Source organism: Suricata suricatta, chromosome 12 (assembly GCF_006229205.1).
Source record: "Suricata suricatta isolate VVHF042 chromosome 12, meerkat_22Aug2017_6uvM2_HiC, whole genome shotgun sequence".
NCBI lineage: Eukaryota > Metazoa > Chordata > Mammalia > Carnivora > Herpestidae > Suricata > Suricata suricatta.
Window position 1 is genome coordinate 73,146,691 of NC_043711.1, and position 23,626 is coordinate 73,170,316.

The 23,626-nt window shown below is 39.0% G+C and overlaps 1 protein-coding gene across 1 annotated transcript in view; it reads right to left on the bottom strand.

Annotated features, from left to right (window-relative positions):
- Positions 1-23,626, bottom strand: part of PLCB1 (phospholipase C beta 1) — a 664,399-nt gene that overhangs the window by 213,592 nt on the left and 427,181 nt on the right. The window contains exons 5-6 of the mRNA XM_029917918.1: positions 2,393-2,472; positions 537-590 (exon numbers count right to left, since the gene is read on the bottom strand). Of these exons, the coding sequence (XP_029773778.1) occupies positions 537-590; positions 2,393-2,472 (134 nt within the window). The remainder of the gene's footprint in view (positions 1-536; positions 591-2,392; positions 2,473-23,626) is intronic.

Here is a 23,626-nt window from a genome sequence, read left to right on the forward strand (position 1 = left end):
GAAGTTACGGGTTCTACTGAAACATTAGACACAGTCTAGCGTCCAGAGCCTTCTGGTCCCACAAGGAATATGGTAGAGGCGAGTTGTCATTGTCTCCTCTAGATGAGGTTTTACTCCTGTTCTTCTGACTCCTGGCCTGCATCATCATGTAAGTTTCCTGCTTGCTTTCTGTTGACATTTAAGTTTGCAGCCCCTCCTTCAAGGCTAGTGTCATATTGGTAGAAAGAAGCATTGAAGTTGCCCAATTTCTATTCCTAGAATAGATCTGAATCTCAGAGGGACTTTTGGGTTTAGCAGTAAGGTTTCCCACCCCCTCCACCCGCTTCCTGCTTTGTTGTTTTTTAAAGATGATGCCACAGGAAAGTCTCCACGAGGAAACCAGCTGCATTGATAGGAACATGGAGCATGAGGGAGACCAGGGTTATCACTCATTCATGCTCCCACTTGGGCCAGTGGAGAAACAAAACAAGGCCATGGCATGGAGTCAGATCTTTGAGAACAGCACATGAACACTAGGAAGGGCTCCCACAGCTTACTTTTTGAGAGGAATGCGCCCTTCTGGAGTGACTTGCAGCTTAAGCTTAGTATAGCTGTTGAAGAAGCAGAAAAACAAGTGCTTAACTTTGAAAAGCTTTCTATTAAATAATAAAATACATAGAAAAGAGCTGATGCATACGTACAGTCTATTCAATCTTAACAAACTGTCTAGGTCTCTGCAATCAGTACCCAGATCAAGAAATAGAGCATGATCACTTTAGCAACATCCCAGAAGCTCCTCTCGTGGTCCTTTCCAGAGCCCAGCCCCCCCATGGAACCATTATTCTGACTTTAAACATCATAGATTTCATTGTGGCCCATTTTGCACCTTATATAAATGGAATCACATTCTTTTGTGTCTGGCTTCTTTCACTCAATGTTATATTTTTGAGGTCCATCCTTATTTTTTGCTTATACCTGTAGATCATTCATTCTCATTGTTGCAAAGTATTCCATTGTGTCAATACAATTACTGTATTTATCTCTTCAGCTGCTTATAGGCATATAGATAGAGAGAGAGCAACAGAAATTTTGAATGCTGCTGATGGGTGTGTTGATTGGGAAACTTTAGGAAACTGCATATGCTATGGCCCATCAATCCCATATCTAGATGTATATGCATCAGAAATGCTTATAACATGTTCTTCAAAAGGCATGCCCTAGAATTCCCAAAACAGCTATTCATAGGGATACACTTGTTGGAAAGAGACATCTGCAATAGATAATGATGAGCCAATTAGACATTTTACCAGTGATGACATGCTATGTTTCAGAAAAATGTCTTCTTTATCTCTGTGTCCTCTTCTACTAACTCTACCTGGCACATTAGATGTTCGAGGAATTCCTCATGGATAAAGGATGGTAAATTCAAAGACAGTAAAAAGAAAGGATAAAGGGAGCAGGTAGCGAGAGGCATTAGAAAGGGCCTCAAGGTGACAAACTAGAGAGGAGATGATCACACAAAAAAGCATTTAAGTGAAAACCTGTGTGGTACTAACAGTAAAAGGAATTTATAGAAGAGCAAGAAGGAAATGTAGGCTGGAGTCTTAGGTCTTAGAATGATGGGTATGTCTTACAGAAGAAAAAAGAAAATAGAAAGTTAATAAATAAATAGAGGACCACCTAGTAATGATTCTGCTTGTGGTTTTGATTTCAAGGCTTCCCAACCTCTTGGACATCCATAGCTTCCAAAGAGAACACAGCCAGTTTTCCTTGCTGCTCATCTGGCAAAAATCATTATTTTCCTTGGTCAGATTATTTTTAGAAAAACTGTGTAATTCCAGGGTGATTGAGTAATCTTGTTTTGCTTGTCTTTCCTTATCCTTTCATTCTGTGCCTTCCTCTGCATCTTTTCTCTTTCTCCTTTCTTACTAACACTTTCTGGGATCTACGGGCAGAAACCAGGACATCAGCTTGCAATTTAGTACACAGGGAAGTTATAGAGTCTGTCAGAGATCTAAGACTCTAGAGAAATGAGTACTATATGTTGTTCTTTTCCTTCTTCAGGTTAATAATTGACATGACACAGGCATATGTAGAAGCAGAACTCTCTGAAATTAATTTGGTTTTGAGCACAGCTGTCAGGATTTGAATGTGTCCCTTATTGTGTGTCAAAGGCATTGACGTTCAGGAGAGCTCAGCCTAACATGGATGTACAGCTTGGAGGAAAGCAATATTTCTTGGAAGTTTTCCAATTCTAAACACTGGAGGTATCAGTTCTCTAACAAATCCCAAAGGGAAGTTTATGTTTATCAATGTAAGAAGCCAGTGCAGCATAAACAAAAGACTCACAAAGGAGAAAGGAAACTGACTCAGAAGAAACAACACCCTTAGCAATAAAATTAGAGCTACTTACGCTTTTTCCAGAAATGCGTCTCTGGACATGTTTTGGGCCAGCAGGTTTGTTGCCAAACTGAAAACCTCATTTGTCCATTCCTGAAAGATGTAAGTCACACTCGCATTAGCTTAAATACTGCACAGTCACTGGACACATTTTTAGCTAGGCTACCAGGAAGACAAATTAGTTCAATCTATAGGCCTACGAGAATTTCTTTTCTTTTTCTTTTCTTTTTGATAAAAATGACAAAATTAAGTTCAATTCCCTGAGTAACAGCCCTTTTCTAAGTAAATATTCTTCACACATAAACAAAATTTTGTCTGCTTTTAAAAATCTTTATTGATAGGGAACTGGTATGTTGCCTTTCAGAAACCAAGTGCTTTTTACTAGTTCCCTAAGCATGGTAAAGAGAGAGAGAGAGTTACCAAAGAGTTTAAGATATAGTCAAATATACTTTCAAAACGCTTGTAAATGTAATCTTCCTCCTTTGCTACTTAAGCCAAACAGCTATACCATGGAACTTAAAATTTTTTTTATGTTTTTTTAAATTTATTTTTGAGAGACAGAGAGAGACAACGCAAGCAGGGGAGGGTCAGAGAGAGAGGGAGACACAGAATCCGAAACAGGCTCCAGGCTCTGAGCTAGCTGTCAGCACAGAGCCCGACAAGGGGCTTGAGCCCACGAACCATGAAATCATGATCTGAGCCAAAGCCAGAAACTTAAACGACTGAGCTACCCAGGGGCCCCTACCATGGAACTTTAAAATGTTGGTTATAGTTCTAGGAGTTCTTATAATCAGTTGCAGTCATGCGGTCCTTCTGTATACCGTACTTTCCCCGGCAATTCTGGCAGCCCCTTAGTACTCCCCTAATCCAATTTCTGTCCCACAGTATTCACCAGTGATCTCACTTGGCTTCCAAGAAAATGGAAAAGAGTTAAATCTACAAAAAAAGGTGAAGTTCCATTCTGGGTGACAATTTTGAATTAACATTGTGCCTCCAACTCTCCAAAAAAATCCTTTAACAGAAGAGGACCTGAGAGCTCAGAAACCATGTTTTTTAATTCAACAACTTTTCTATCTAGTTTATTTCTACTGTTGTTTTGCTGGTCTTCTGTATTTTGCCTTCTGACATAAGGCATTGATAATACACCATCATGTAATACTGTAACATTTTAGATAGGACTTGGGGTATAGAGTGGTGAAGAAGGAAGAGGGAATTCTAAGTAAAGAAAACTGTCTGGGAGAAGAACCAGAGGTAAGCACATGGGGTAAGATGTAGAGAGAATGGCAAGTGGTCTCATAGGAATTGGAAAAAAAGGGGGGTAGTTGCAATGAACAAAGGAGAGTTGGAGGCAGAGTGTGGCGAGCACTTAATGACTGTTGAGGTATCCGGAGGGAATTTAGCAAGAAATGCCAGACCATAGAGGGCCTTTTTTAGGGTGAGAGTGGGAGAGCTGAGGCTGGATTGTGTGTTAGGGGGATTATCTTTTGGCCATGTGGAGAAAGGAGTTGAGGCTGAGAAACCAGAAAGAAGGAACTCAGTTGAAGCTGTCCCAGTTTAGGAGGTAATTTTGGAGGCCTTGATCTCTATACACTATCAGTGGAAGACTTGGAAGATGTGACCCAGAGTACCTGTGAGGGAAGCAAAATAGCTGACCACCAAACTTCATGTATAAGCAAAGAAGCACTGGAATAATGCTTTAACAGCTTTAAAACAAATTTCCTCAAATTTAATCATTTTAAACTAAGAGTAATTACCTACTGGCCCTGTTTTGTACAATAGGCTTCTGGTATAGTATTTTCTGAGCTAAAGGTCAGACTTTAGGCATTTCTACCTCCATGGCAACTTTACACATCAATGAAAGTATCAGTAATTGAGGGCTATGTACCATATCGTATGTTTACTAGGGGCCAATTTCATACCAGTACAGTGAAGGCATTATGAAGAGTTGAGGAAACTTAACTGGGTCTGACCATTTACATTGAAAGATAAGGTCTTTATTATATCCAGCCCAGTAGAAATACAATGTCAGCTACATATGTAATTTAACATTTTCTATTTGCCACATTAAAAAATTTAGAGGCAAGTAGGTGAATCTAATTTTAAATAACTTTTTAAATGTTTATTTATTTTTGAGAAACAGAGAGACAGAGTGGAAGTGGGGAAGGAGCAAAGACAGAGGGAGATGCAGAATACAAAGCAGGCTCCAGGCTCTGAGCTATCAGCACAGAGCTCAGTGTGGGGCTCAAACACACGACTGTGAGATCATGACCTAAGCTGAGGTTGGATACCTAACTGACTGAGTCACCCCAAATAAAAATATTATTTTAGCTAATATTTCAAAAATAGTAATCATGTAATCATCATCAAATTTAGCTATTTTATATATTTTTTTAATATTTTAAATATTTATTTATTTTGAAAGAGACAGAGAAAGTGTGAGCAGTGGAGGGGAAGAGACAGAGGGAGAAAGAGAATCCCAAGCAGGTGCCAAGCTCAGTGTGGAGCCTGACATGAGTCTTGATCTCATGACCTTGAGATGATGACCTGAGCGGAAATCAAGAGTTGGACGCTTAACTGACTGAGCTTCTCCAGTGTCCTTTGCATTCTTTTTGTGTACTTAGTCTTTGAAGTGAGGTATGTATTTACACTTGTAGCCCATCTCAATTTACATTGATAATGTTGCAAGTATTCAATAGCCACAGGTAGTACATGGCTGTGGCTGTGGCTGTAGCCTTTGGTCAGTGCCCATCTTCTAGATTCTTAGCTTTTTTAATGGGTCTTTTATAGAGCCAGCCAAAGCATACCATTATCACCACACTCACTACGCAGCCATGGTTAGTTAATTCAGAAAGTAAAGCATCATTTATACTTATCACATTCTCAGAATGTGAACATCTAAATTTCTAAGTGTGGAATATCTAGAATTCATTGGCTTCCTGCAGCTCTTTGAGATATTTAAAAGATCTCACCCAGGCTAAACCAAAAGATTCAGGGACTAAAACAGTGACCAAGGGAACTTTAGAAATAACCCAACTCTTAATTGGATACTGGTGTCTGTCTCTATCATCCTGGACTAAAATAGCATGTATCTTACTTTGGATTCCCCAGAAGCAGATCCTGAGACAAGGATCTACGAGGAATGGATTTATTACAAGAGTTCCATGGCAGCTTCATTGGAGACTGAGCAGGACTGGGAATGGAAGAAGATAGAAGGTGTGATGCCAAGCAAACTCAGGCAGATGATAACTTTGGCCTTCTCCATCCTGATGTAGACCACACATCAAAGCTGAGTTTTTGATGAAGAGCATGGGGGCTGGAATGTGGCAGTCCCTGTGCGTGTTACTCTTCCTTAAGGGCTGCTGGAGGGGATGGAAATCCCCAGGTACTTTTGCTTTCCTTGAAAGTAGGCAAAGGGGGTTCCAGCATTCAGAAGGAGAAGCCAACAAGAGGCAAGGGTGCTGGCTGTTGGAGGTGAAACCCATCAAGGTAATTTGCGTGAAAATGGAACAGGATTGGAAGGGATATGGGCAGAGCACTGCTAGAGTTGGCTATGGCCGGATAACATATTTCAGGACCAGTAGGTAGCTACATTGTGTAAATAGAGGATGTGCAACCAAAGCTTTGAGGGAATTGATTCCCATATGTTCAGTGCTTCTGAAACTTGCATGTACATAGAAATCTCTGAGGGTCTTGCTGAAATGCAGATGCTGTTTCAGGGGGTCTGGGTAGGGGACAGAGAATGTGCAACCCAAGTGAAGTCTAGGCTGAACCATACTATGGGTAGCCTGGGTAGTCTAGAGTAGACTTGGAGCACTGATGGAAAGATTGGTATAAATGAAGGACTTTAAGCTCGACACCAGATTTTCACACTCAGAATCCACATATTTTTCAAGAAACATTTGTATTTTTTATGCATATTGATGTTTGTTTGAGCGTACTGCTGAACGGGAAAGAGCATTCTGAGTAGTAAGGTGTGCCAGGACCTGGATTAGGAAACACTATTCTAATCCTTGTCTACTTGCTTCCCAAGCAAATAAAGAATTTATTTTGGTTATTTGTTTTAGAATAACCAAAAAGCTCTCACAGCTGTGTTAAGAGAAGCCTGGCTAAAAAGACATGGCCAGAATCTCTGAAAGCAGCCTTGGCTCATCCTGAGATTACGGCATATGCTTTGCTACAGGACAGACTGATCCCACCCTGGCAGTGTTCTCGTAAATCTGACACCGGGCCCTGGTGACTTTGGCACTGGGAGGACAGCTTCTAATTTTAATCTCGTGTGTTTGTTTTTCCACTTTCCTAGACAACGTTCTGATGACTGCCACTAAGCTTGGCCCAACTTCTACTATTTCAACCCTGAAGCTTCTTAAATGACATTTTCTGTCCTATGATCAATCTTTTTCTCACACAGGGGACAACAGAGACCTGAACGAGAGAGAAAGGATCTGAAGGTCAACTCCCATGGGATTTCATCTGGAGTTTAAGTACATGTGTTTATGTCTTAACATCTGCAAGACTGTCTCTGCAATTCCCTCACCCCTCCGAGGTTCTGGTGCACTGAAAGTGCCAGTCTTGACACCATTATAGATCCAAATTTCCCTACCAGGTCACAAAGGTAATGTACTGGTATTTCTACAGCAATTCGATTCTGCCATTCTTGTTACAGGATTTAGGTGTTTGCTAAATGCTGCCAACAGTTGTTTCACAATTGTCCATTACTCTTAGAGGTATTGTTTGGGTGTTTACTGTGTGCTGATCTAGGTCCCAATAATACCTTCATTAGTTCTTAAAACAATTCTAGGAGGTAGGTACTGTTACTAGCCTCATTTTGCAGAGGAGGATTCAATGTTACAAAGCCCTTATAAAGCCTATTTATATTCTCAGAGCTAATAAAAGTCACAATTTGGGAATAGATCACTGGTTTCTTGGGCTCCAAATGCTGTATTCTCAGATACTGTGCTCTCTGTCATTTCATTCTAGAAAATTTTAGGGTGGCTGATAAAGTTCAACAAGATTAAAAAGGCAAGTAAATCCACTTAATTGTATTCCATATAAAACAGTGACGCAGCACTGACTAGGGGCTAGTCCCTGGTCTAGGTGTTTGGCAAATATTTAACTCATGGAATCCTCATAAGTACTCTATAACATAAATTCTGTTATTGCCACCCCATTTGTGTAAATGAGAAAGCTAAGGTGATCAGTAATTGGCATAAAGTCACACAGCTCATTACAGGCACACCTGAGATTTGAACCCAGGACACTTGGCATTGGAATCTGTATACTTTATGCTGTACGATGATGATGAGGCAACCTATGGAGTTTATGACGTAAACACCTTATCAACATGCTATAATGATGAAATTCGAGGAGAAATGATAAGATGGAGAGAGGGGTGAGGTCAGTCACAAAGTGCAGTTCTGAAGTCCTGGAACTTTGGTAGAAGTAGGTCAAAATTCTGCTCACACTTGCTTGAACCCACATAAAGAGAGATCCAATCACAACTTGCTCGACCCTGCCCTAGATGCAAATGCCATTCATAAAGCAGTTCAACCATGATGATTAGTTCTGAGAACAGAGAGAAATCTCTCCCTTTGGCATTCACACTCTTGACTTCTTGGCCTAACTTGTCACTGCAAGGGGTATAGAGACAAAGACAGAGTGTCCTGGAAGAAATAGAATTCTTGGCAGATGTTTCTCCTATTGTTCTGAGTTACGTTATCTTTAAAATTTTAATGTATCTTTCAAACCTTTTGTTTCAGTATTATGTATTTTTCTTACACATAAAAAGACAGAGAATAGTTTAAGTAACATGGATCAAAATGTAACAAATGTTAACATTGTGCCATATTGACTACGGTACTTTTTAAAATATATAACCTTAAGATTTTGCAGTACAGGTTAATTCTATGCTGTGCCTCTCTCTAATATCATTCTTCTCCCTTTCTCCAGGACCAGGTTATATATTGATATCTAGGTGACAAAAGCACATCTATTTTCATATGGGAAAAATCAGGGTTTAGCAAACTAAGGCCTGAGGGCTTAAGCTAGCCTGTCACCTGTTTTTATTAATAGAGTTTTATTGGAATATAGCCATGCTTGTTCATTTATATATTGTCTATGGCTGCTTTCAGGCTACAATGGCAAAACTGAGTAGTTGTAAGAGAGTTTGAAAAGGGCAAAGTATTTACTATCTGGCACCATACAGAAAAAAGTTTGCTGGTCCCTTGTATGGAGTAGAGTATATTTAAAATATTAAATAAATCATATCATACCATATGTATCTTTGGCCAGTGACTATTTGCAACCAATATTATATCTTTAAATATAGCCTTGCTTCTGCATGTGGCTCTAGTTACTAATTTTACCTATGATACTATTCCACTATAGGAACATATAATTTATTGATCTATTATTTTATTGATGAACATATATGGTTTTTTCCTTCAGAAAGTATTGTTTGTACAAACCTATTTCTTATCGCTTTAAGCCACATCTGGGAGATTCTCTACCAGTATAGAATATTGAATATATTAATTCCATGAATTTCTAGAATCCATGTATCTTCATCAGTACCAGATGCTGATATTTGGTCACCAAAGTGGTAAGGACACTATGTTCCCATTGGCAGTGTAGGAGAGCTTGCATTTTACCAAGTGCTCAAAAATACTTGCTATTATTAGACTTTTAGGAAATGTTGACAAATCTGATGGATGCAATATGGGATCTAGCAGTGGTCTTAACAGACACCCCCGATTTACCAGGATAGCTGAGCAACTTTTTGTATCTGTTGGGGCTGTCCCACTGTTTTGTTTCTGCACATTTCCTGTTAACATTCTTGTTTTTAAAGTTTATTTATTTATTTTGAGAGAGAGAGAGAGAGAGAGAGAGAGAGAGAGAGACAGACAGACAGACAGAATCCCAAGAAGCCTCAATGCTATAGTGCAGAGCCAGACATGGGGCTCAATCTCAGGAACCATGAGATCATGACCTGAGCTGAAATCAAGAGTTGGATACAACCCACTGAGCCACCCAAGTGCCCTTCTGTTAACATTCTTAGCCCAACTTTCTTTTAGAGTATTTGTGCTCATCATCTTTAAAAAGTGGAGAGTTTTTGTTTGTGGTTTAAGCTCAAGCACAGGCCAGTGGTCACTATCAGTCCTCTTGAGAGAAACAAAGTGCCACTAGGTGGCTGCATGTTGTAAATGGCACCCAGGGCATCACAGCATGCAAGGCATCCACCCTGGCCGTGGCTGTGACCTGACACCAAGCAGCTGGAGTCACAGAGGAGAGGAAGAATGTAACCTCTGCTCTCTAAAACGTGTCTTCGTGCAGTGAGTTCTTTGGGAAAGAAAAATATTCTAAAAGGAATACTGAATACATATAAAAATTATGAGTCAATGGTTACCCTAATAGAGTAAAAAGAGTGACAAATGATAATAATCTGAAATCAAGCTTCCAAAAGGGCCTGATTTGGATGCCTCAGTCTCTCAATCTATTGTATTTATTCAAGTTTTAAAAGGTTTCTGGAAGGAATAATACTTCATACAAAATATTTTAATATTTGTGAGACATATGAAAATCCTAACAATTTTAAATAGCTGTCCACTTATTTTTCATTTTTTGGCAAACCCCCTACTGCCGCCACTGATAACAGTATCATTCCCATTACCTCTGTTCATAGGCAGGTAACGGTTTGGGATTGGAGTAAGAAGGGACATTGTGCAACTCATGCAGAATTGCACTGCCCGGCTGAGCACATTTCTCTCACTGGCATGCATCAGAATTCATCTCGCTGAGCATTTGTCTTAATGGTACAGGAAGGAAAGAATCTTTTCGTGGTGAAAGATGGTCTATGAGTTACAAAGGCTTTCATTAAAAGCAAAAAGGACTGTTGGAGAAGTCACTGCATTAAATGATACTACATAGAGCATTTAGAATTTCGGTTAAATTTCTGGTAGTTTCTCTTTTTTGGTGACAGTGTGAGTCTTATACTTTATAGTCAAAATGTTCATCTCATACTCAGAGAGAAAGAAAATATAACACCAAAATAAGACAAAAGAGAAGGAGTATTATTAGGACCCAGTATTATCACTATTGGGAGACTAGAAAATTACATTATTCAAATGATGTAATATCAAGGAAAGGTGCATAATTACTTTCAAAAGACTTCGTGATTCAAATGCCTTTAAGCTACAAATGGCAAAAGCACAATACAAGCTAGCCTAGGAAATAGGAGAATTTATCAATGACACTGAGAATTTCCTGCAATTGAAGGAAAAATTGGAGAAACTGTAGCAAATATATATATATATATAATACAAGACATCAGGAATCTGGGGCCTAAACGCCAAGGGGATTGTCTTTATTGTTTTTCCATTGCTCTCTCCTCCTGGTGGCATCACTTTTTCTTCTGATAGCTTTGTTCCCATGGCCACCAACCACACCAAAAGTTGTGGCACATGTTCCCACCAGAGATAGTCTGATGACCTCACTTCCAATATGAAAAATCCTGGCAAAGGTCTCTGATTGGTCTACCTCTAGGACAGTCTAGTCAGGTAAGAACCTAGCAGTATCTCCAATGCCAAATCATTGGAACTGGGGGAGAAGCATGGACCAGAGAATAGAAGAGAATGAGAACAATATGTATATCCATTCATAGAAGTACTGTGGAAAAGCAGGTGGAGGCACAGGATATGTGTCATTTACAACTTGTGTGGGATCTCATAGTTCTGCATCCTGTTCTTTTTATAAAAGAGGCAATAAATCCACACTTTTGACATGAGTTGACTTCATGAATGAATGAAATGTGTCAAGGAAAGAGAATTACATCCATGCTTTATCATTAATACCTTTTGAAATTAATTTTTGTTTTTTTCTTCTTATGAGTATTCAATCACTATTCTTAGCTACAGCATTTGGGATAATTGCTTTACATATTTCCTATTGTAATTTGAACAATGCTACAATAGGTTGTAAGAACTCAGAAAACTGTGTGCAACAATGGGCTCAGGAGGCTCTCCAATTAGTAAAGTACAGAAACTTTAGTTTTAGGGCTTAGAGCATCTATATTGACTTCAAAGACACGCTTTATGTTTTGCTTTATGCTTTGGGCTATATTCTGAAGAACTGTTTCCCATTTATCTTTTTCCCGATAAATGAAACACTGTTGCAGTACATGGTACCCTGATGACCTAAGGAAGAGTTGACACACTTGAAAGTGCAGTGTGCAAGATGCAAATATGCAAGGATCCACAATTTGAGAGGTAACAGGTGCTGCATGTCTCTAGTCTTTTTCTAAAACCTGTTGACATTCCCCCACCTGATGGGAAAAGTTTAATGTGGTGAGATTAAGTTAAAATGAATGTTAAGAGAGTTCTTCAGAAGGAAAAAGAATAAAGCCTCTCAAAAAAGCAGCATCCGTGGCTCACTGTGGAAGAAAAGAGAAATATACTTGCTTTGGCAACGTTCTCCCAATGATAGGTTTTCAGCTATACCACTGCGAATCCCAGGTGTATTTTGAGCCTCAGCCAAAGGATGCTCTCCTCCCCCTCCAGCTAGTTTACTGAGTCATTGCTCATCTGTACAATAAAGTAATTGTTGGATGAGCGCCCTCATATGAACCCCTAAAGCTTCCTTTCCATGGCTTTCATGTCAACCCCCCATATTCTTGAAATGGTTCTTTCCAAAAGCCTCATGTCACTATTATGAAAACAGTTGCTATTATTTCTTGTAAGCCTATCAGTATTGACGCTAATTATTACTTTGGTTTGAATCCACTGGAGTGCTGTGTACCACAGGGAGCAAATGTATATAAGCAAGGTCTGTAATTATAACTGATACCATTGTTTATTTGTTAAGAAAGTAATTCCATTTGAGGAGATCAAGTGAAAAAAATAAAGAAAAAGATAATCCAGCTAATTTGTTTGGTAAGATGTATATCAAGCAGAATAAAAAGAAAAATCACATTTCTTGACAGTAACATAGTGCTGCTTTACCTATTAAATAAAATCTGACAAAATTAAAACTGTATTCTTTGAAATTTGATTAGTAAGCTACACACAGGTACTTCCTCATTAAGTTACAGCAACCTATGGGATTTTGCTAAAATATAATTTTCTCATTTGGAAATCAGTTTGTTTCAAACATTGTAATTATAGTCCCCCATCTTTATTTCAAATTTTTGACAAGCTGGATTTTTTCCCCTTTAAATGCAGGTGTATTTGGCCCCTGATAAAGACTCTATATGTCAGCTTTTCCTATACTGGGAAAACTACTCTTTGCCTGTGGTTACAGTTGCCTGACCTTTGGTCATTTTCTTACTGCCTCTGGAAGGGTGAATCTTGAATACAACGTGTGTCGGTCCTCTAATTTAACATTAAATACTATTAGTTTATGTAATCATTCTTACTGACTCATATTATTGATGCTCTGCTAGTTTATTTAAATATAAACGTAATGGATTTCAGAGCCCACTCTGCTACTTTCTAGCTGTGGGACCCACTGCTCGGTACACCCACTATCCATTTTCTCCTTCTTTCCCACTGACATTATTTAGGCCACCAGTATATCATAACTGAAGAATCTGCAGCTCCAGCAGCAAGGGTTGCAACGGGACACACGAGGGACCACATGTTAGCAGAAGCCTGGGAAAATGTGGTTTCTGCTGCGGAAGCATGTTTCTTTTTGCTTGGGAACACACATGCAACGGCTGGAGCTGCAGAGGCATCTTGTCAATGAGGAAGTGGCTATGGGAATACAGAATTTGGAAACCCCTACCTTTAGGCTTTCTGCTGCATGAAGGAAAACAAAAAGAAAAAAACCCAAAGCCAAACAAGGTGCTAACAAATGAAAAAACCTTAATTTACCTAAGCTGCCATTTGGTTTGGTTTTCTATTATCCAAGGTCAAATGTAATATCTGCCTGATAGAATCATCTTGGACAGTTTTTTTTTTCACTTGTCTAATATGCATTTGCCTTATAAAAAGGAGGAAATCATATGTCTTATTTTATACGTTGTTGTGACAATTAAGGGATATAAAGTATATTAAATGTTTAGACCAGTGACAGCCCCAACACATGCTTAGTTAATGTGACTAATCTAAAAATTTATTATTTATTGGGGCACCTGGGTGACTCAGTCAGTTAAACATCTGACGTTGGCTCAGGTCATGAACTTATGGTTTGTGAGTTTGAACTCCGCATTGGGCTCTGTGTTGACAGCTCAGAGCCTGAGTCTGCTTCAGATTCTGTGCCTCCCTCTTTCTCTGTACCTCCCTTGCTTGTGCGCTCTCTCTCTCTCTCTCTCTCTCACCCTCAAAAATAAACATTAAAAAAATAAAAATTTATTATTTATCAAAGAAACACATACATAGGTTTTCCAAAAATAAAAAATGTCCAGAGGGGCTATAACAAAACACAATGATTGCTTGTGATATTCTTACCCTAGTTTTGCTTCTTGACAGCTATTTTAATTTCTATTCTTAAGTTCCTGGGAGTTAATTCTATATTTCTAAATGATATATTTATACTGCTTTCTCTTGATTGACTGATTTTAGAATTTAGCTATCAATATCCAACTCTGATCTGCTGTTCTGTCTCCCTTCCTCTTTCCTCCTGATAGAGTTCTGTTACCACTGTCCTTTCTCCTGGTCCCTCTACAACCTTAGCAACATGACTTAAACCATTTCTTAATCTACCAGTTAAAGACAGCATCATGTGACTTTTCTGTTTATGAGAAGAGAATATTTACCGGCCAATACTTTTACCTTCAACTGCTGTTAGCTTAAATTTACTTGTAAAATGATCAAAGTTGAAATGTTTCTATCTTGCTTACCATTCATAATTGACTTCAATTATTTGCATATAAATTGATTCTACAAGTCTAAAACCGATAAAATAAAAATTTACATGATTACAAAAATGCAAATATAATTTTTGCAGGGTCATATATTAGACTCTGATTATCTTTCTTGTTACAGTCCCAACACCATGAACCACATGGCTTTCAAAAGACAGTCTCTTCAGCAAATGGTGCTGGGAAAATGAGAGGGCAACATGCAGAAGAATGAACCTGCACCACTTTCTTACACTATACATAAAAATAAATTCAAAGTGGATGAAAGACCTAAATTTGAAATAAGAAACCATCAAAATCTTAGAAGAGCATACAGGCAGCAACCTCTTTGACCTCAGCCACAGCAACTTTGTGCTAGACACATTGCCGGAGGCAAGGGAAACAAAAGCAAAAATGAACTATTGGGACCTCATCAAGGTAAAAAGTTCCTGCACAGAGAAGGAAACAATCAATAAAACTAAAAGGTAGCCTACAGAATGGGAAAGATATTTGCAAATGACATATCTGAAAAAGTGTTAGTATCCAAAATCTAAAAAGAACTTATCAAACTCAACACCTGAAAAACAAATAATCCAGTTAAGACATGAACAGACACTTTTCCAAAGATGATATCCAGATGGCAAACAGACACAGGAAGACACTCAGCATCAGTGCTGCATCATCAGGGGATACAAATCAAAAGGGAATATTCCTGATACCAACAAACATCCTTTTTGGACTGCTCCTTCAGTTGTTGCAAATTCTGCATGCTTTTAGCATTGCTTATATTTGGATAATACTTTTAATCCGCATTTATTGTTCCTTTCACCTTAATTTTCTTTTGAGGAGAAGAAACTTACACTTTTTTCATTCATCTAATATATTCCAGCTTCCTACTCATATTACCTAAACCTAGTCCATTCTTATGTGTGCTATTTAATATTTTTTTAAGTTAAAAAAGTATTTTTTAACACTTACTCATTTTTGAAAAAGAGATAGAGTGCAAGTGAGGGAGAGGCAGAGAGAGAGGGAGACACAGAATCCAAAGCAGGCTCCAGGCTCTGAGCTCTTAGCACAGAGCCCGATGTGGGGCTTAAATCCATGAGATCATGACCTGAGGCGAAGTCAAACACTTAACCGACTGAGCCATCCAAGCACCCCACGTGCCTTTAAGACAGTATCCGTTCTTAACTCTTATGTATTTTTTTGTACTATGTCTTTCATATTTTCCTCTTTTCTGTTTTCTCCTTCTCTCCTGCACTCTTCAGATTGATTGCACCTGTGTCTCTTTTCTCTCTCTTTCTCTCTCTCTCTCTCTCTCTGTGTGTGTGTGTGTGTGTGTGTGTGTGTGTGTGTGTGTTAGAAATCTCTATACCTAATGTAGGGTTCAAACTCATGACCTTGAGATACAGAGTTCCATGCTCTTCCCACTGAGCCACCCAGAAACCCCTTTTCTCTCTGAGTGCTGTCTTTTTGTCTTTAACGTTTCCTTGTCTGTTTTTTGCCTTCACTGTGGTTTCTGCTTGGTTCCACACTCTAGCAGATTTCCTCCATTTCTTCTCACAACAGTTGTGTAGAATTTTTATTGACTTTTATTCCATTATCTTATCTTTTGAGTTCCCAAAAAACCCACTTTATTTTTGTTTCGTATTTTTCATAGTATCTTGTTATCTTATGAATATAATATATTCAAAATTCTCTCTGAAGATAGTTTGTTTTACTTTTTTAGTTTAATTATTTGTTTCTTGAATTATCCCTGTATCTTCTATCATCATTTCTTATTTTGTTCATCTTGGCCTCCTTCATCATTTAATATTGTAGTCTTTCTCAGTAGCCTGTGGATATTTTGTTGCTAGTTCACATTTTAGACTGGGGACAATAGAGGGGTCAACTGGAAGCTATAAGTACATGAGCTTTACCAGCTTGCAGACTTCTCTTTCCAGTGAGCATGTGGGTGCCAGCGACTACGGTGTGATATTCATAAATTCTAGACAGAAGAGCTTTACTCTAGATGCTTAACTCCAAAGCTGGCTACAATGATTTGTCTTTCTTTCTTTCTTTCTTCCTTCCTTCCTTCCTTCCTTCCTTCCTTCCTTCCTTCCTTCCTTCCTTCCTTCCTTCTTTCTTTCTTTCTTTCCTTCCTTCCTTCCTTTCTTCCTTCCTTTCTCTTTCTTTTTTTTCTTCCTTCCTTCCTTCCTCCCTTTCCTCTTTCTTTTTAATTTTTAATTTTTATTAATTTTTGAGAGAGGGAGAGAGAGAGAGAGAGAGAGAGAGAGAGAGAGAGAGAGAGAGACTGTGCGCATGAGTGGGGGAAGGGGCAAAGGGAGGAAGACATAGAATCTGAAGCAGGCTCCAGGCTCTGAACTGTCAGCACAGAGCCTGACGTGGGGTTCAAACTCCTGAACTGAGAGATCCTGACCTGAGCTGAAGCTGGATGCTCAGCCAGCTCAGGACTTCTTTTCTAATAATTTGTTCACTTCCACAAAAAAAGAAGTTCTCAGCCTTTTGGTCTGGGAAATAATTGGTTATCAATTATTCTATATGCAGAGCAAGAGGATGAGGTGGAGGAGCTGACAGTTTTGTCCATATTCCTTTAATTCCTTACCCTTCTTTCCACCCCTAAGTCTTGCTCCATGTTCAGCAGGGCTGATAGTTCTCAGGTCTGGGGTCTAATCCACTGCTTCTGAGCAGGCCAGTGACCTTGTTGGCTATGGTTCTCTGTGGAACCTAGAGTGTGCAGAATTCTCTCCACTCTGTTTCATAGACACTCTCCTCTCCATTTCCCTCTGCAGACTTACTGAAATGTGTCATCTCGTTGCGCCCTATCTCATTCTCTTCATCACTGCATACTTATGTTCCTTACCATCATTTTAACAGTATCTCAAGAGAGAGAGCACATCACACCTGTGCTTATTATGCTATATTGGACTAATAACTAGTTTGAATTTTATGTCCAAAATCTCTGATTTTCCCTCCCTGATTAGCTCTCCATCTCAATTAACACAATTCTAGAAAATCTGACATCATCTTTGTTCCCTCTTTCTCTCATCTTGTGTGTAATACATTAGAATATATCTACATATATATCTGGCTTTACACTCAAAGTATATCCAGAACCCAGCCATTTCTCACCACTCCACCCTAAGCACTCTGTTCTCCCTGTTTCTGCTTCTGCAACCTTACTATGGCTTTTCAACAGAGCAACCAGGGCAATCCTGTTAAAATATATTATCCCAAATTAACCTCTTGCTCAAAATAATGCAATACTTAATTGTGTCACTGGAAGTAAAGCTAGATTGTTACAGTGGCCACCCACCATGATTTGGGTCACCTGTCACCCCCTCCCCCAACCTCTCTGACTCATCTCTCACTGCTCTCCTTCTTCCTCATCCCATGCCGGGTACACACCTGTCTCAGAGTCTGCTGTCCTCCATGAGAACTACTTGACCCACTCTATCATCTTCAATTTTCTTCAGAAGTCATCACCTCAGGGTGACCTTATCTGATCAATTTATTTAAAATTGAAATATGCTTCCCCCACTTCCAGAATTTCCTATTCTCCTTCCTTACTTTATTTCTCTCCAGCATCTGACACAGTGTTTTTTATTGTGTTTATTGTCCACCTACCCCCACCTTTATGGAAGCTTCATGAAGACAATCATTTTTGTCTATTTAGCTTATCTCTGGCACTCAATATCTTGCCTGGTACACAGTAGGCAATTGGGTATCAGTTGAATGAATGAATGAATATTATTTGGTATTAGGAAAATCATTGACAAAGTATTATAAAAAACTTTTTCCTCAGGGACAGCTTGCTCATTGAGAGCATTTAATGCATTAGCAGTGTAAAAATGACAGCTGCTATTAAAGCAGTAGATGATGCAGATCAAACTGCCACTCTCATAAGATGCCAGGTGTTTTCCCCCAGTAATTAAACAAGGAAGCCAAAATTTTTGGAGCTCTTCTCCCGTCCAAAAATATTATGGTTTTGTTTGTCTGTCTATTTGTCTTAATCTGTGTACTTGCTTCAAGGCTATCCACACAAATAGACAATCGGGGCTTACTCAGCTCTGAGGCTCAGAAGACAAGGAGGCGTAGGAACAAGGGACAAGCAGCTAACTTCGGTGTTACAGAGTGTTAGGAAGGAAAGTGGAGGCACTGCTGCCTAAGCAGTTTTCTGTCTTTCTTTTCTGGTGAAAAGTGAGTTTGTGATAACAGCAGCTCATACTCTGAAATCACAAGCATTTCTGTGTCTTAGGGTATATATTTTCCCTTCAGTTTGGCATTCATTTCTTTACGTGGACCCCGTGAACAATGTCTGGTTCAAAAGAAGCTCCTGCTTAAGGAATGCAAAAATGACACCCAGGATATGGAGAGTGAGGCATTTTCCTCCACTATCACTAAAATAGCAACTGCTGGTTCTTATCTGGGTGAAAGGAAGAGATTAACATCCAAGTTGCCTGCTTTCCCCTCTTTTTATTATGAATGTCTCTCTTTTGACTTTTGAACTTTTAAACTTTTGTATGGATGTTCCACACGGGTGACTTTTTCACAATTTGAAAGTTTAAGATATGCATCTTTCATCTGCTTCACATTCATCCAAAAGAAAAATGTAAAATGTGGACTGATTCTCATTTGCCAACAAAGGACGTATATGACTACAAAATCCCAAGACTAATAATGCAGTATAGTGACTTGGTAAGAACTTGGCCTTTATTTACAATTGGGTGAGGGATACCTAAAGACGATATAGGCATGTTTGTCCAGCATGTAGAGATCAGGAATAACAATGAATGAAGATCTCATAAAACACAACAATCCAGAAAGCTGACTGTTCACATGTGTAAACAGGGGTATTCTATCCCTGAAGACATCTTGCAAAATGTTCCATTATGTTCCAAAATAACACTGCTAAAAACAATGCATGATACGTCATTCTATTTTTTGTTAATATTTTTTGTTGAAAGAAAATCAGACCTATACCCATGGCTCACTCAACATAAATTGGTCCCAAGTTCAAAAAGGAAATGGGATAAACGACACATTTTGTACAGAATATGTTAATGTTTGAAAATTCTTATCTCAATGTATATGTCCCAGAATAAAAAGTGTATATATAAGAAACTCATGTCTCTTGAGGTCAGTTTTAAATATACTTTTAATTTGGAGGAATGTCTAAGAGAATCCCTAGTTTTTGATGAATCAAGTCCTACCACAGGAACAGCTAGTGGTGGTGCTGGTGGGTCTTTTCACTAGTTCCTCTTTCTTTTCTCTTTTCAAATTTCATTTTGTAGACTATAATTTTTTTAGTTTATTGTCAAATTGGTTTCCATATAACACCCAGTGCTCTTCTCCACAAGTGCTCCCCTCCATCACCACCACCTCTTTCTCCCCCTCCCCCCCCCTCAACCCTAGGTTAGTCTTCAGTATTCAATAGTCTCTCAAGTTTTGTGTCCCTCTCTCTCCCTAACTGTCTTTCCCGCTTCCCCTCCCCATGGTCCTTCATTAGGTTTCTCCTGTTCTCCTGTTAGATCTATGAGTGCAAACATATGGTATCTGTCCGTCTCTGCCTGACTTATTTCACTTAGCATGACACCCTGGAGGTCCATCCACGTTGCTACAAATGGCCATATGTCATTCTTTCTCATTGCCATGTAATACTCCATTGTATATATACACCACATCTTCTTGATTCATTCATCAGGTGATGGACATTTAGGCTCTTTCCATGATTTGGCTATTGTTGACAGTGCTGCTATGAACATTGGGGTACACGTGCCCTTATGCATCAGCACTTCTGTATCCCTTGGGTAAATCCCTAGCTGTGCTATTGCTGGGTCATAGGGGAGTTCTACGGATAGTTTTTTGAGGAACCTCCACACTATACTTTTTTTTTTTAAAGGCCCCTTCTATGTGGCACCTTCTCTCATTCCCTTCACCTAAGAGGCCTCAACTATTTGGCCATTCAAAGCCATTGTGATAACTGTTAAGCAGGAGAGGGTGATAAGGACAATGACTCTCTGAGTGGGAACAAAGCTGAGTTTGGGAAAGATGAATAGGATAAAAACCATTGTAATTAGTGTCATCCCTTTCTCCCACTAAGAACCTTGGCAAATAATGGAGACAAGATCCATGCTGGGAAGAAGGGGCATGAAGCAACTAGCTAATGGGTCTCAATTTCTTCAACTCTAAAAAATGAGATCAGAATACATGATAGTCAGTCTCTATGGCTTAAAAATTTTCATGATCTATCAGTTATTTACAAGGGCTCAAAGACCCCCCTCTTCCCTTTCTCTCTCTCTCTCTCTCTCTCTCTCTCTCTCTCTTTTCTTTTTCCTGAAACACACACATATTGAACACCTACTACACACTACACTAGATCTTGGGAACACAGAAATTACTAAGCCATTATTTCTGACTTTAAGTAGCTCACAAATCTAAGGTAGGGTGTCAGACATACTGACAGATAATTATAGTGTGATAAATGATGAAGAAAATATGCATGGGGCTCACCAAAGAGCAGAGAACGAAACTCCATTATTCATGGAAATCATGGGATGGAGCGGGGAATTGGATGAGCTCTATTTAAGCTGAGTCCCTAACGAGGCTTTCAAGTTCTCCTAGTGGACAAAATGGAGAAGGGAAGTCTAGCAAAACACACAATTCTGCAGGCACCAAACTTAAAATTATAAAGGCAGTAGTTAGGAACTACTGGAGCAGAATGGTGCAAGTGTCCAAGAGGTGAATTATCAGCACCTGAGAGCAGGGACTATATTTGTTTTTTCACTAATCAATCCCCCATATCCACTGAAGTGCTTGCTACATGCTAGACCTTCATTAAATATTTGTTCACTAAATGAATGAATGGATGAATGAATGAATGAAATAGACAGGAAATTTATTTTTTAGGTAATAAGCAATGCAAAAGATTTCAAGGGGTGTCTGGGTGGCTCAGTTGGTTAAGCATCTGACTCTTGATTTTGGCTCAAGTCATGATCTCACAGTTTGTGAGACAGCCCTGCACTGGGCTCCGTGCTGATGGTACAAAGCTTGCTTTTGGATTCTCTCTCTCTCCCTTCCTTTCAGCCCCTCCCCAGCACTCTCTTTCCCTCTCCTCTAAAAATAAACTTAAAAAAAAAATAAAAAGATTTCTGGCATGATCAAGTTTAGGGTTTTTAAAAAAGATTATTCTTATGTAGATGCAAGGGTTCTAGGAAAGGAGATAGAAGGTGCCTACAGGTGAGAAGGCTCAAGAATTTGAACATAGCAAAGAGAAGAGGGAGAAAGAAAGAGATGTGAGAGCTGGTTAGGAAATTTGGAGAACCTGAAAGTTATTTGGATGGTGGGCAAGCATCTGGTGTGGATGAAGGTATGGAAAATTTCCAGGGAATCCCAGGTCATATCCTCAAAATGAGTGAACTAGATTCTCTATGACATTCATAGCTACAGAACTTCCCTTAAAAATCTAAAATAACAACCATTCAAGGCTGATGTTCAGTTACAGAGCATATTTTTGGAGAACTCATTATTTTGTAATTTCAAAATGCAATAAATGAACATACAGGCATCCTCAATTAAACATTTTTTTCATATGCAAATTACCATTTAAAATACCAATTGGCTCAACCAGTTTGGTAAAATGCCATTTTCTATCAAAGCTGAACATATAAAGGTCTGTGATTAGCAATACACATCTCACGGAAAGACAGGTTTGTAACAACACTATTTGTAATAACTCTAAACTGGAAATTGAATGTCCATCAACTGTAGAGTAGAAAAATAAATTATGGTATAATTTTTAGGAAAGAGAATGAACTAAAAATAACCACATGTAAAAAATATAGAAGGATTTAAAAAATCTAATGTTGAATAATAGAAGTCAGACTAGAAAGAACACGTTTCCAGATTCCATTTACAGAGAATTTAAAAATAGGTAAAACTCATCTGTAAAGTTGGAGGCCAAAATAGGGGTGTGTTAGTACAGTAGACACTGGAGTATTCATAATGCTATTTCTTGATCTGAGTGCTTTTCAAATATCTTTCAAGTTATAGAGTTATAAGTGTTGTTTTCTATGTATATTATATTTCAATCAAAAGTTAAAAAACAAGGGGCGCCTGCTGGGCCAGTCAGCTAAGCATCCAACTCTTGATTTCATCTCAGGTCATGATCTCACAGTACATGGGTTTGGGGCTCTGTGCTGAGAGTGCCAAGCCTGCTTGATTGTATCTCTCTTCCCCTCCCCTGACCATGGGCAGGCACACCCTCTTTCTCCTTTTCTTCCTCTCCATCTCTCTCTCTCAAAATGAATAAAATTTTAAAAAAAGTTAAACAATCTGGCTGAGTTCCTGCTAATAGCATGGCTAATCAAGAACAACAAGTTTGTGGTGTGCCTGGGTGGCTCAGTTAGTTAAGTGTCCGGCTTTGACTCAGGTCATGATCTCACTGTTGGTGGGTTCAAGCCCTGCGTCTGGCTCTGTGCTGACAGCTAGCTCAGAGCCTGGAGCCTACTTCAGATTCTGTGTCTCCCTCTCTCTCTAACCCTCCACTGATTGCACTCTCTGTCTCTCAAAAAGAAATTAAAAAAAAAAAAGAACAACAAATTTGTTTATTTTGTTTTCCTATTTATAAATGTTTAAAAGAATTTAGTGTGTGCAGAATTAGAGATTGAAAGCAATGGTGTCTGTAAAGCCTGTGCAGAGAAATGAACACAGAATTTCCCTTGCACAGCTCTGCCATTAGCCATCTCATTCTTATAGTCTATTGGATCCTTACTGTTTCATCCCATTACATCTTAACACACTGGAGCAACACCTGGGTTGAAATTTGCCAAACTAGGCAGTGGTTCAACAGTATGTCCACTGAGGGGCCTATCAGAGAGTGTCCAACTACTTAGGACTGAATATTCAATTAGGTCTGAATCTTCAATCCCATTTCTCAGGGAGATAGATTTATGTTGCTGATGTATTGCATTGGACAAAGACTGAAGATAGGACTTCAGAAGGTAATGGAGGGGATGAGCTTCCAGGGACATGGCCATGGAAAGGGACCAGAACCAAGAGGGAAGACATGCTGTCTTTGCACACTGGGATTCCTCTTTGCTAATCATGAAACAGATTTCATTCCTTGTTGAGATTCTCTCAGTGAAGAGTGATCTCCCAACAGTTACATACTGAATACCTGAGAGCTGAAGGTAAACACTAGCATATGGGAATCTGGTAAGTCCCAGCCCCTGGCTTAGAGTAATTTGTTTTACAACCTTCACAATGCTGCTTAGACCATATGACTGCAGGAGGTAGTATACACAACTAGAAGTCTCTTTCTATGTAGCCCTCACCTCAAAGAAAAACAGAATATCCAAAAGAAGAGCTAGAATTGGGCAGGTAGAAAACAATTATTTCATCTTCAAGCTCCTTGAC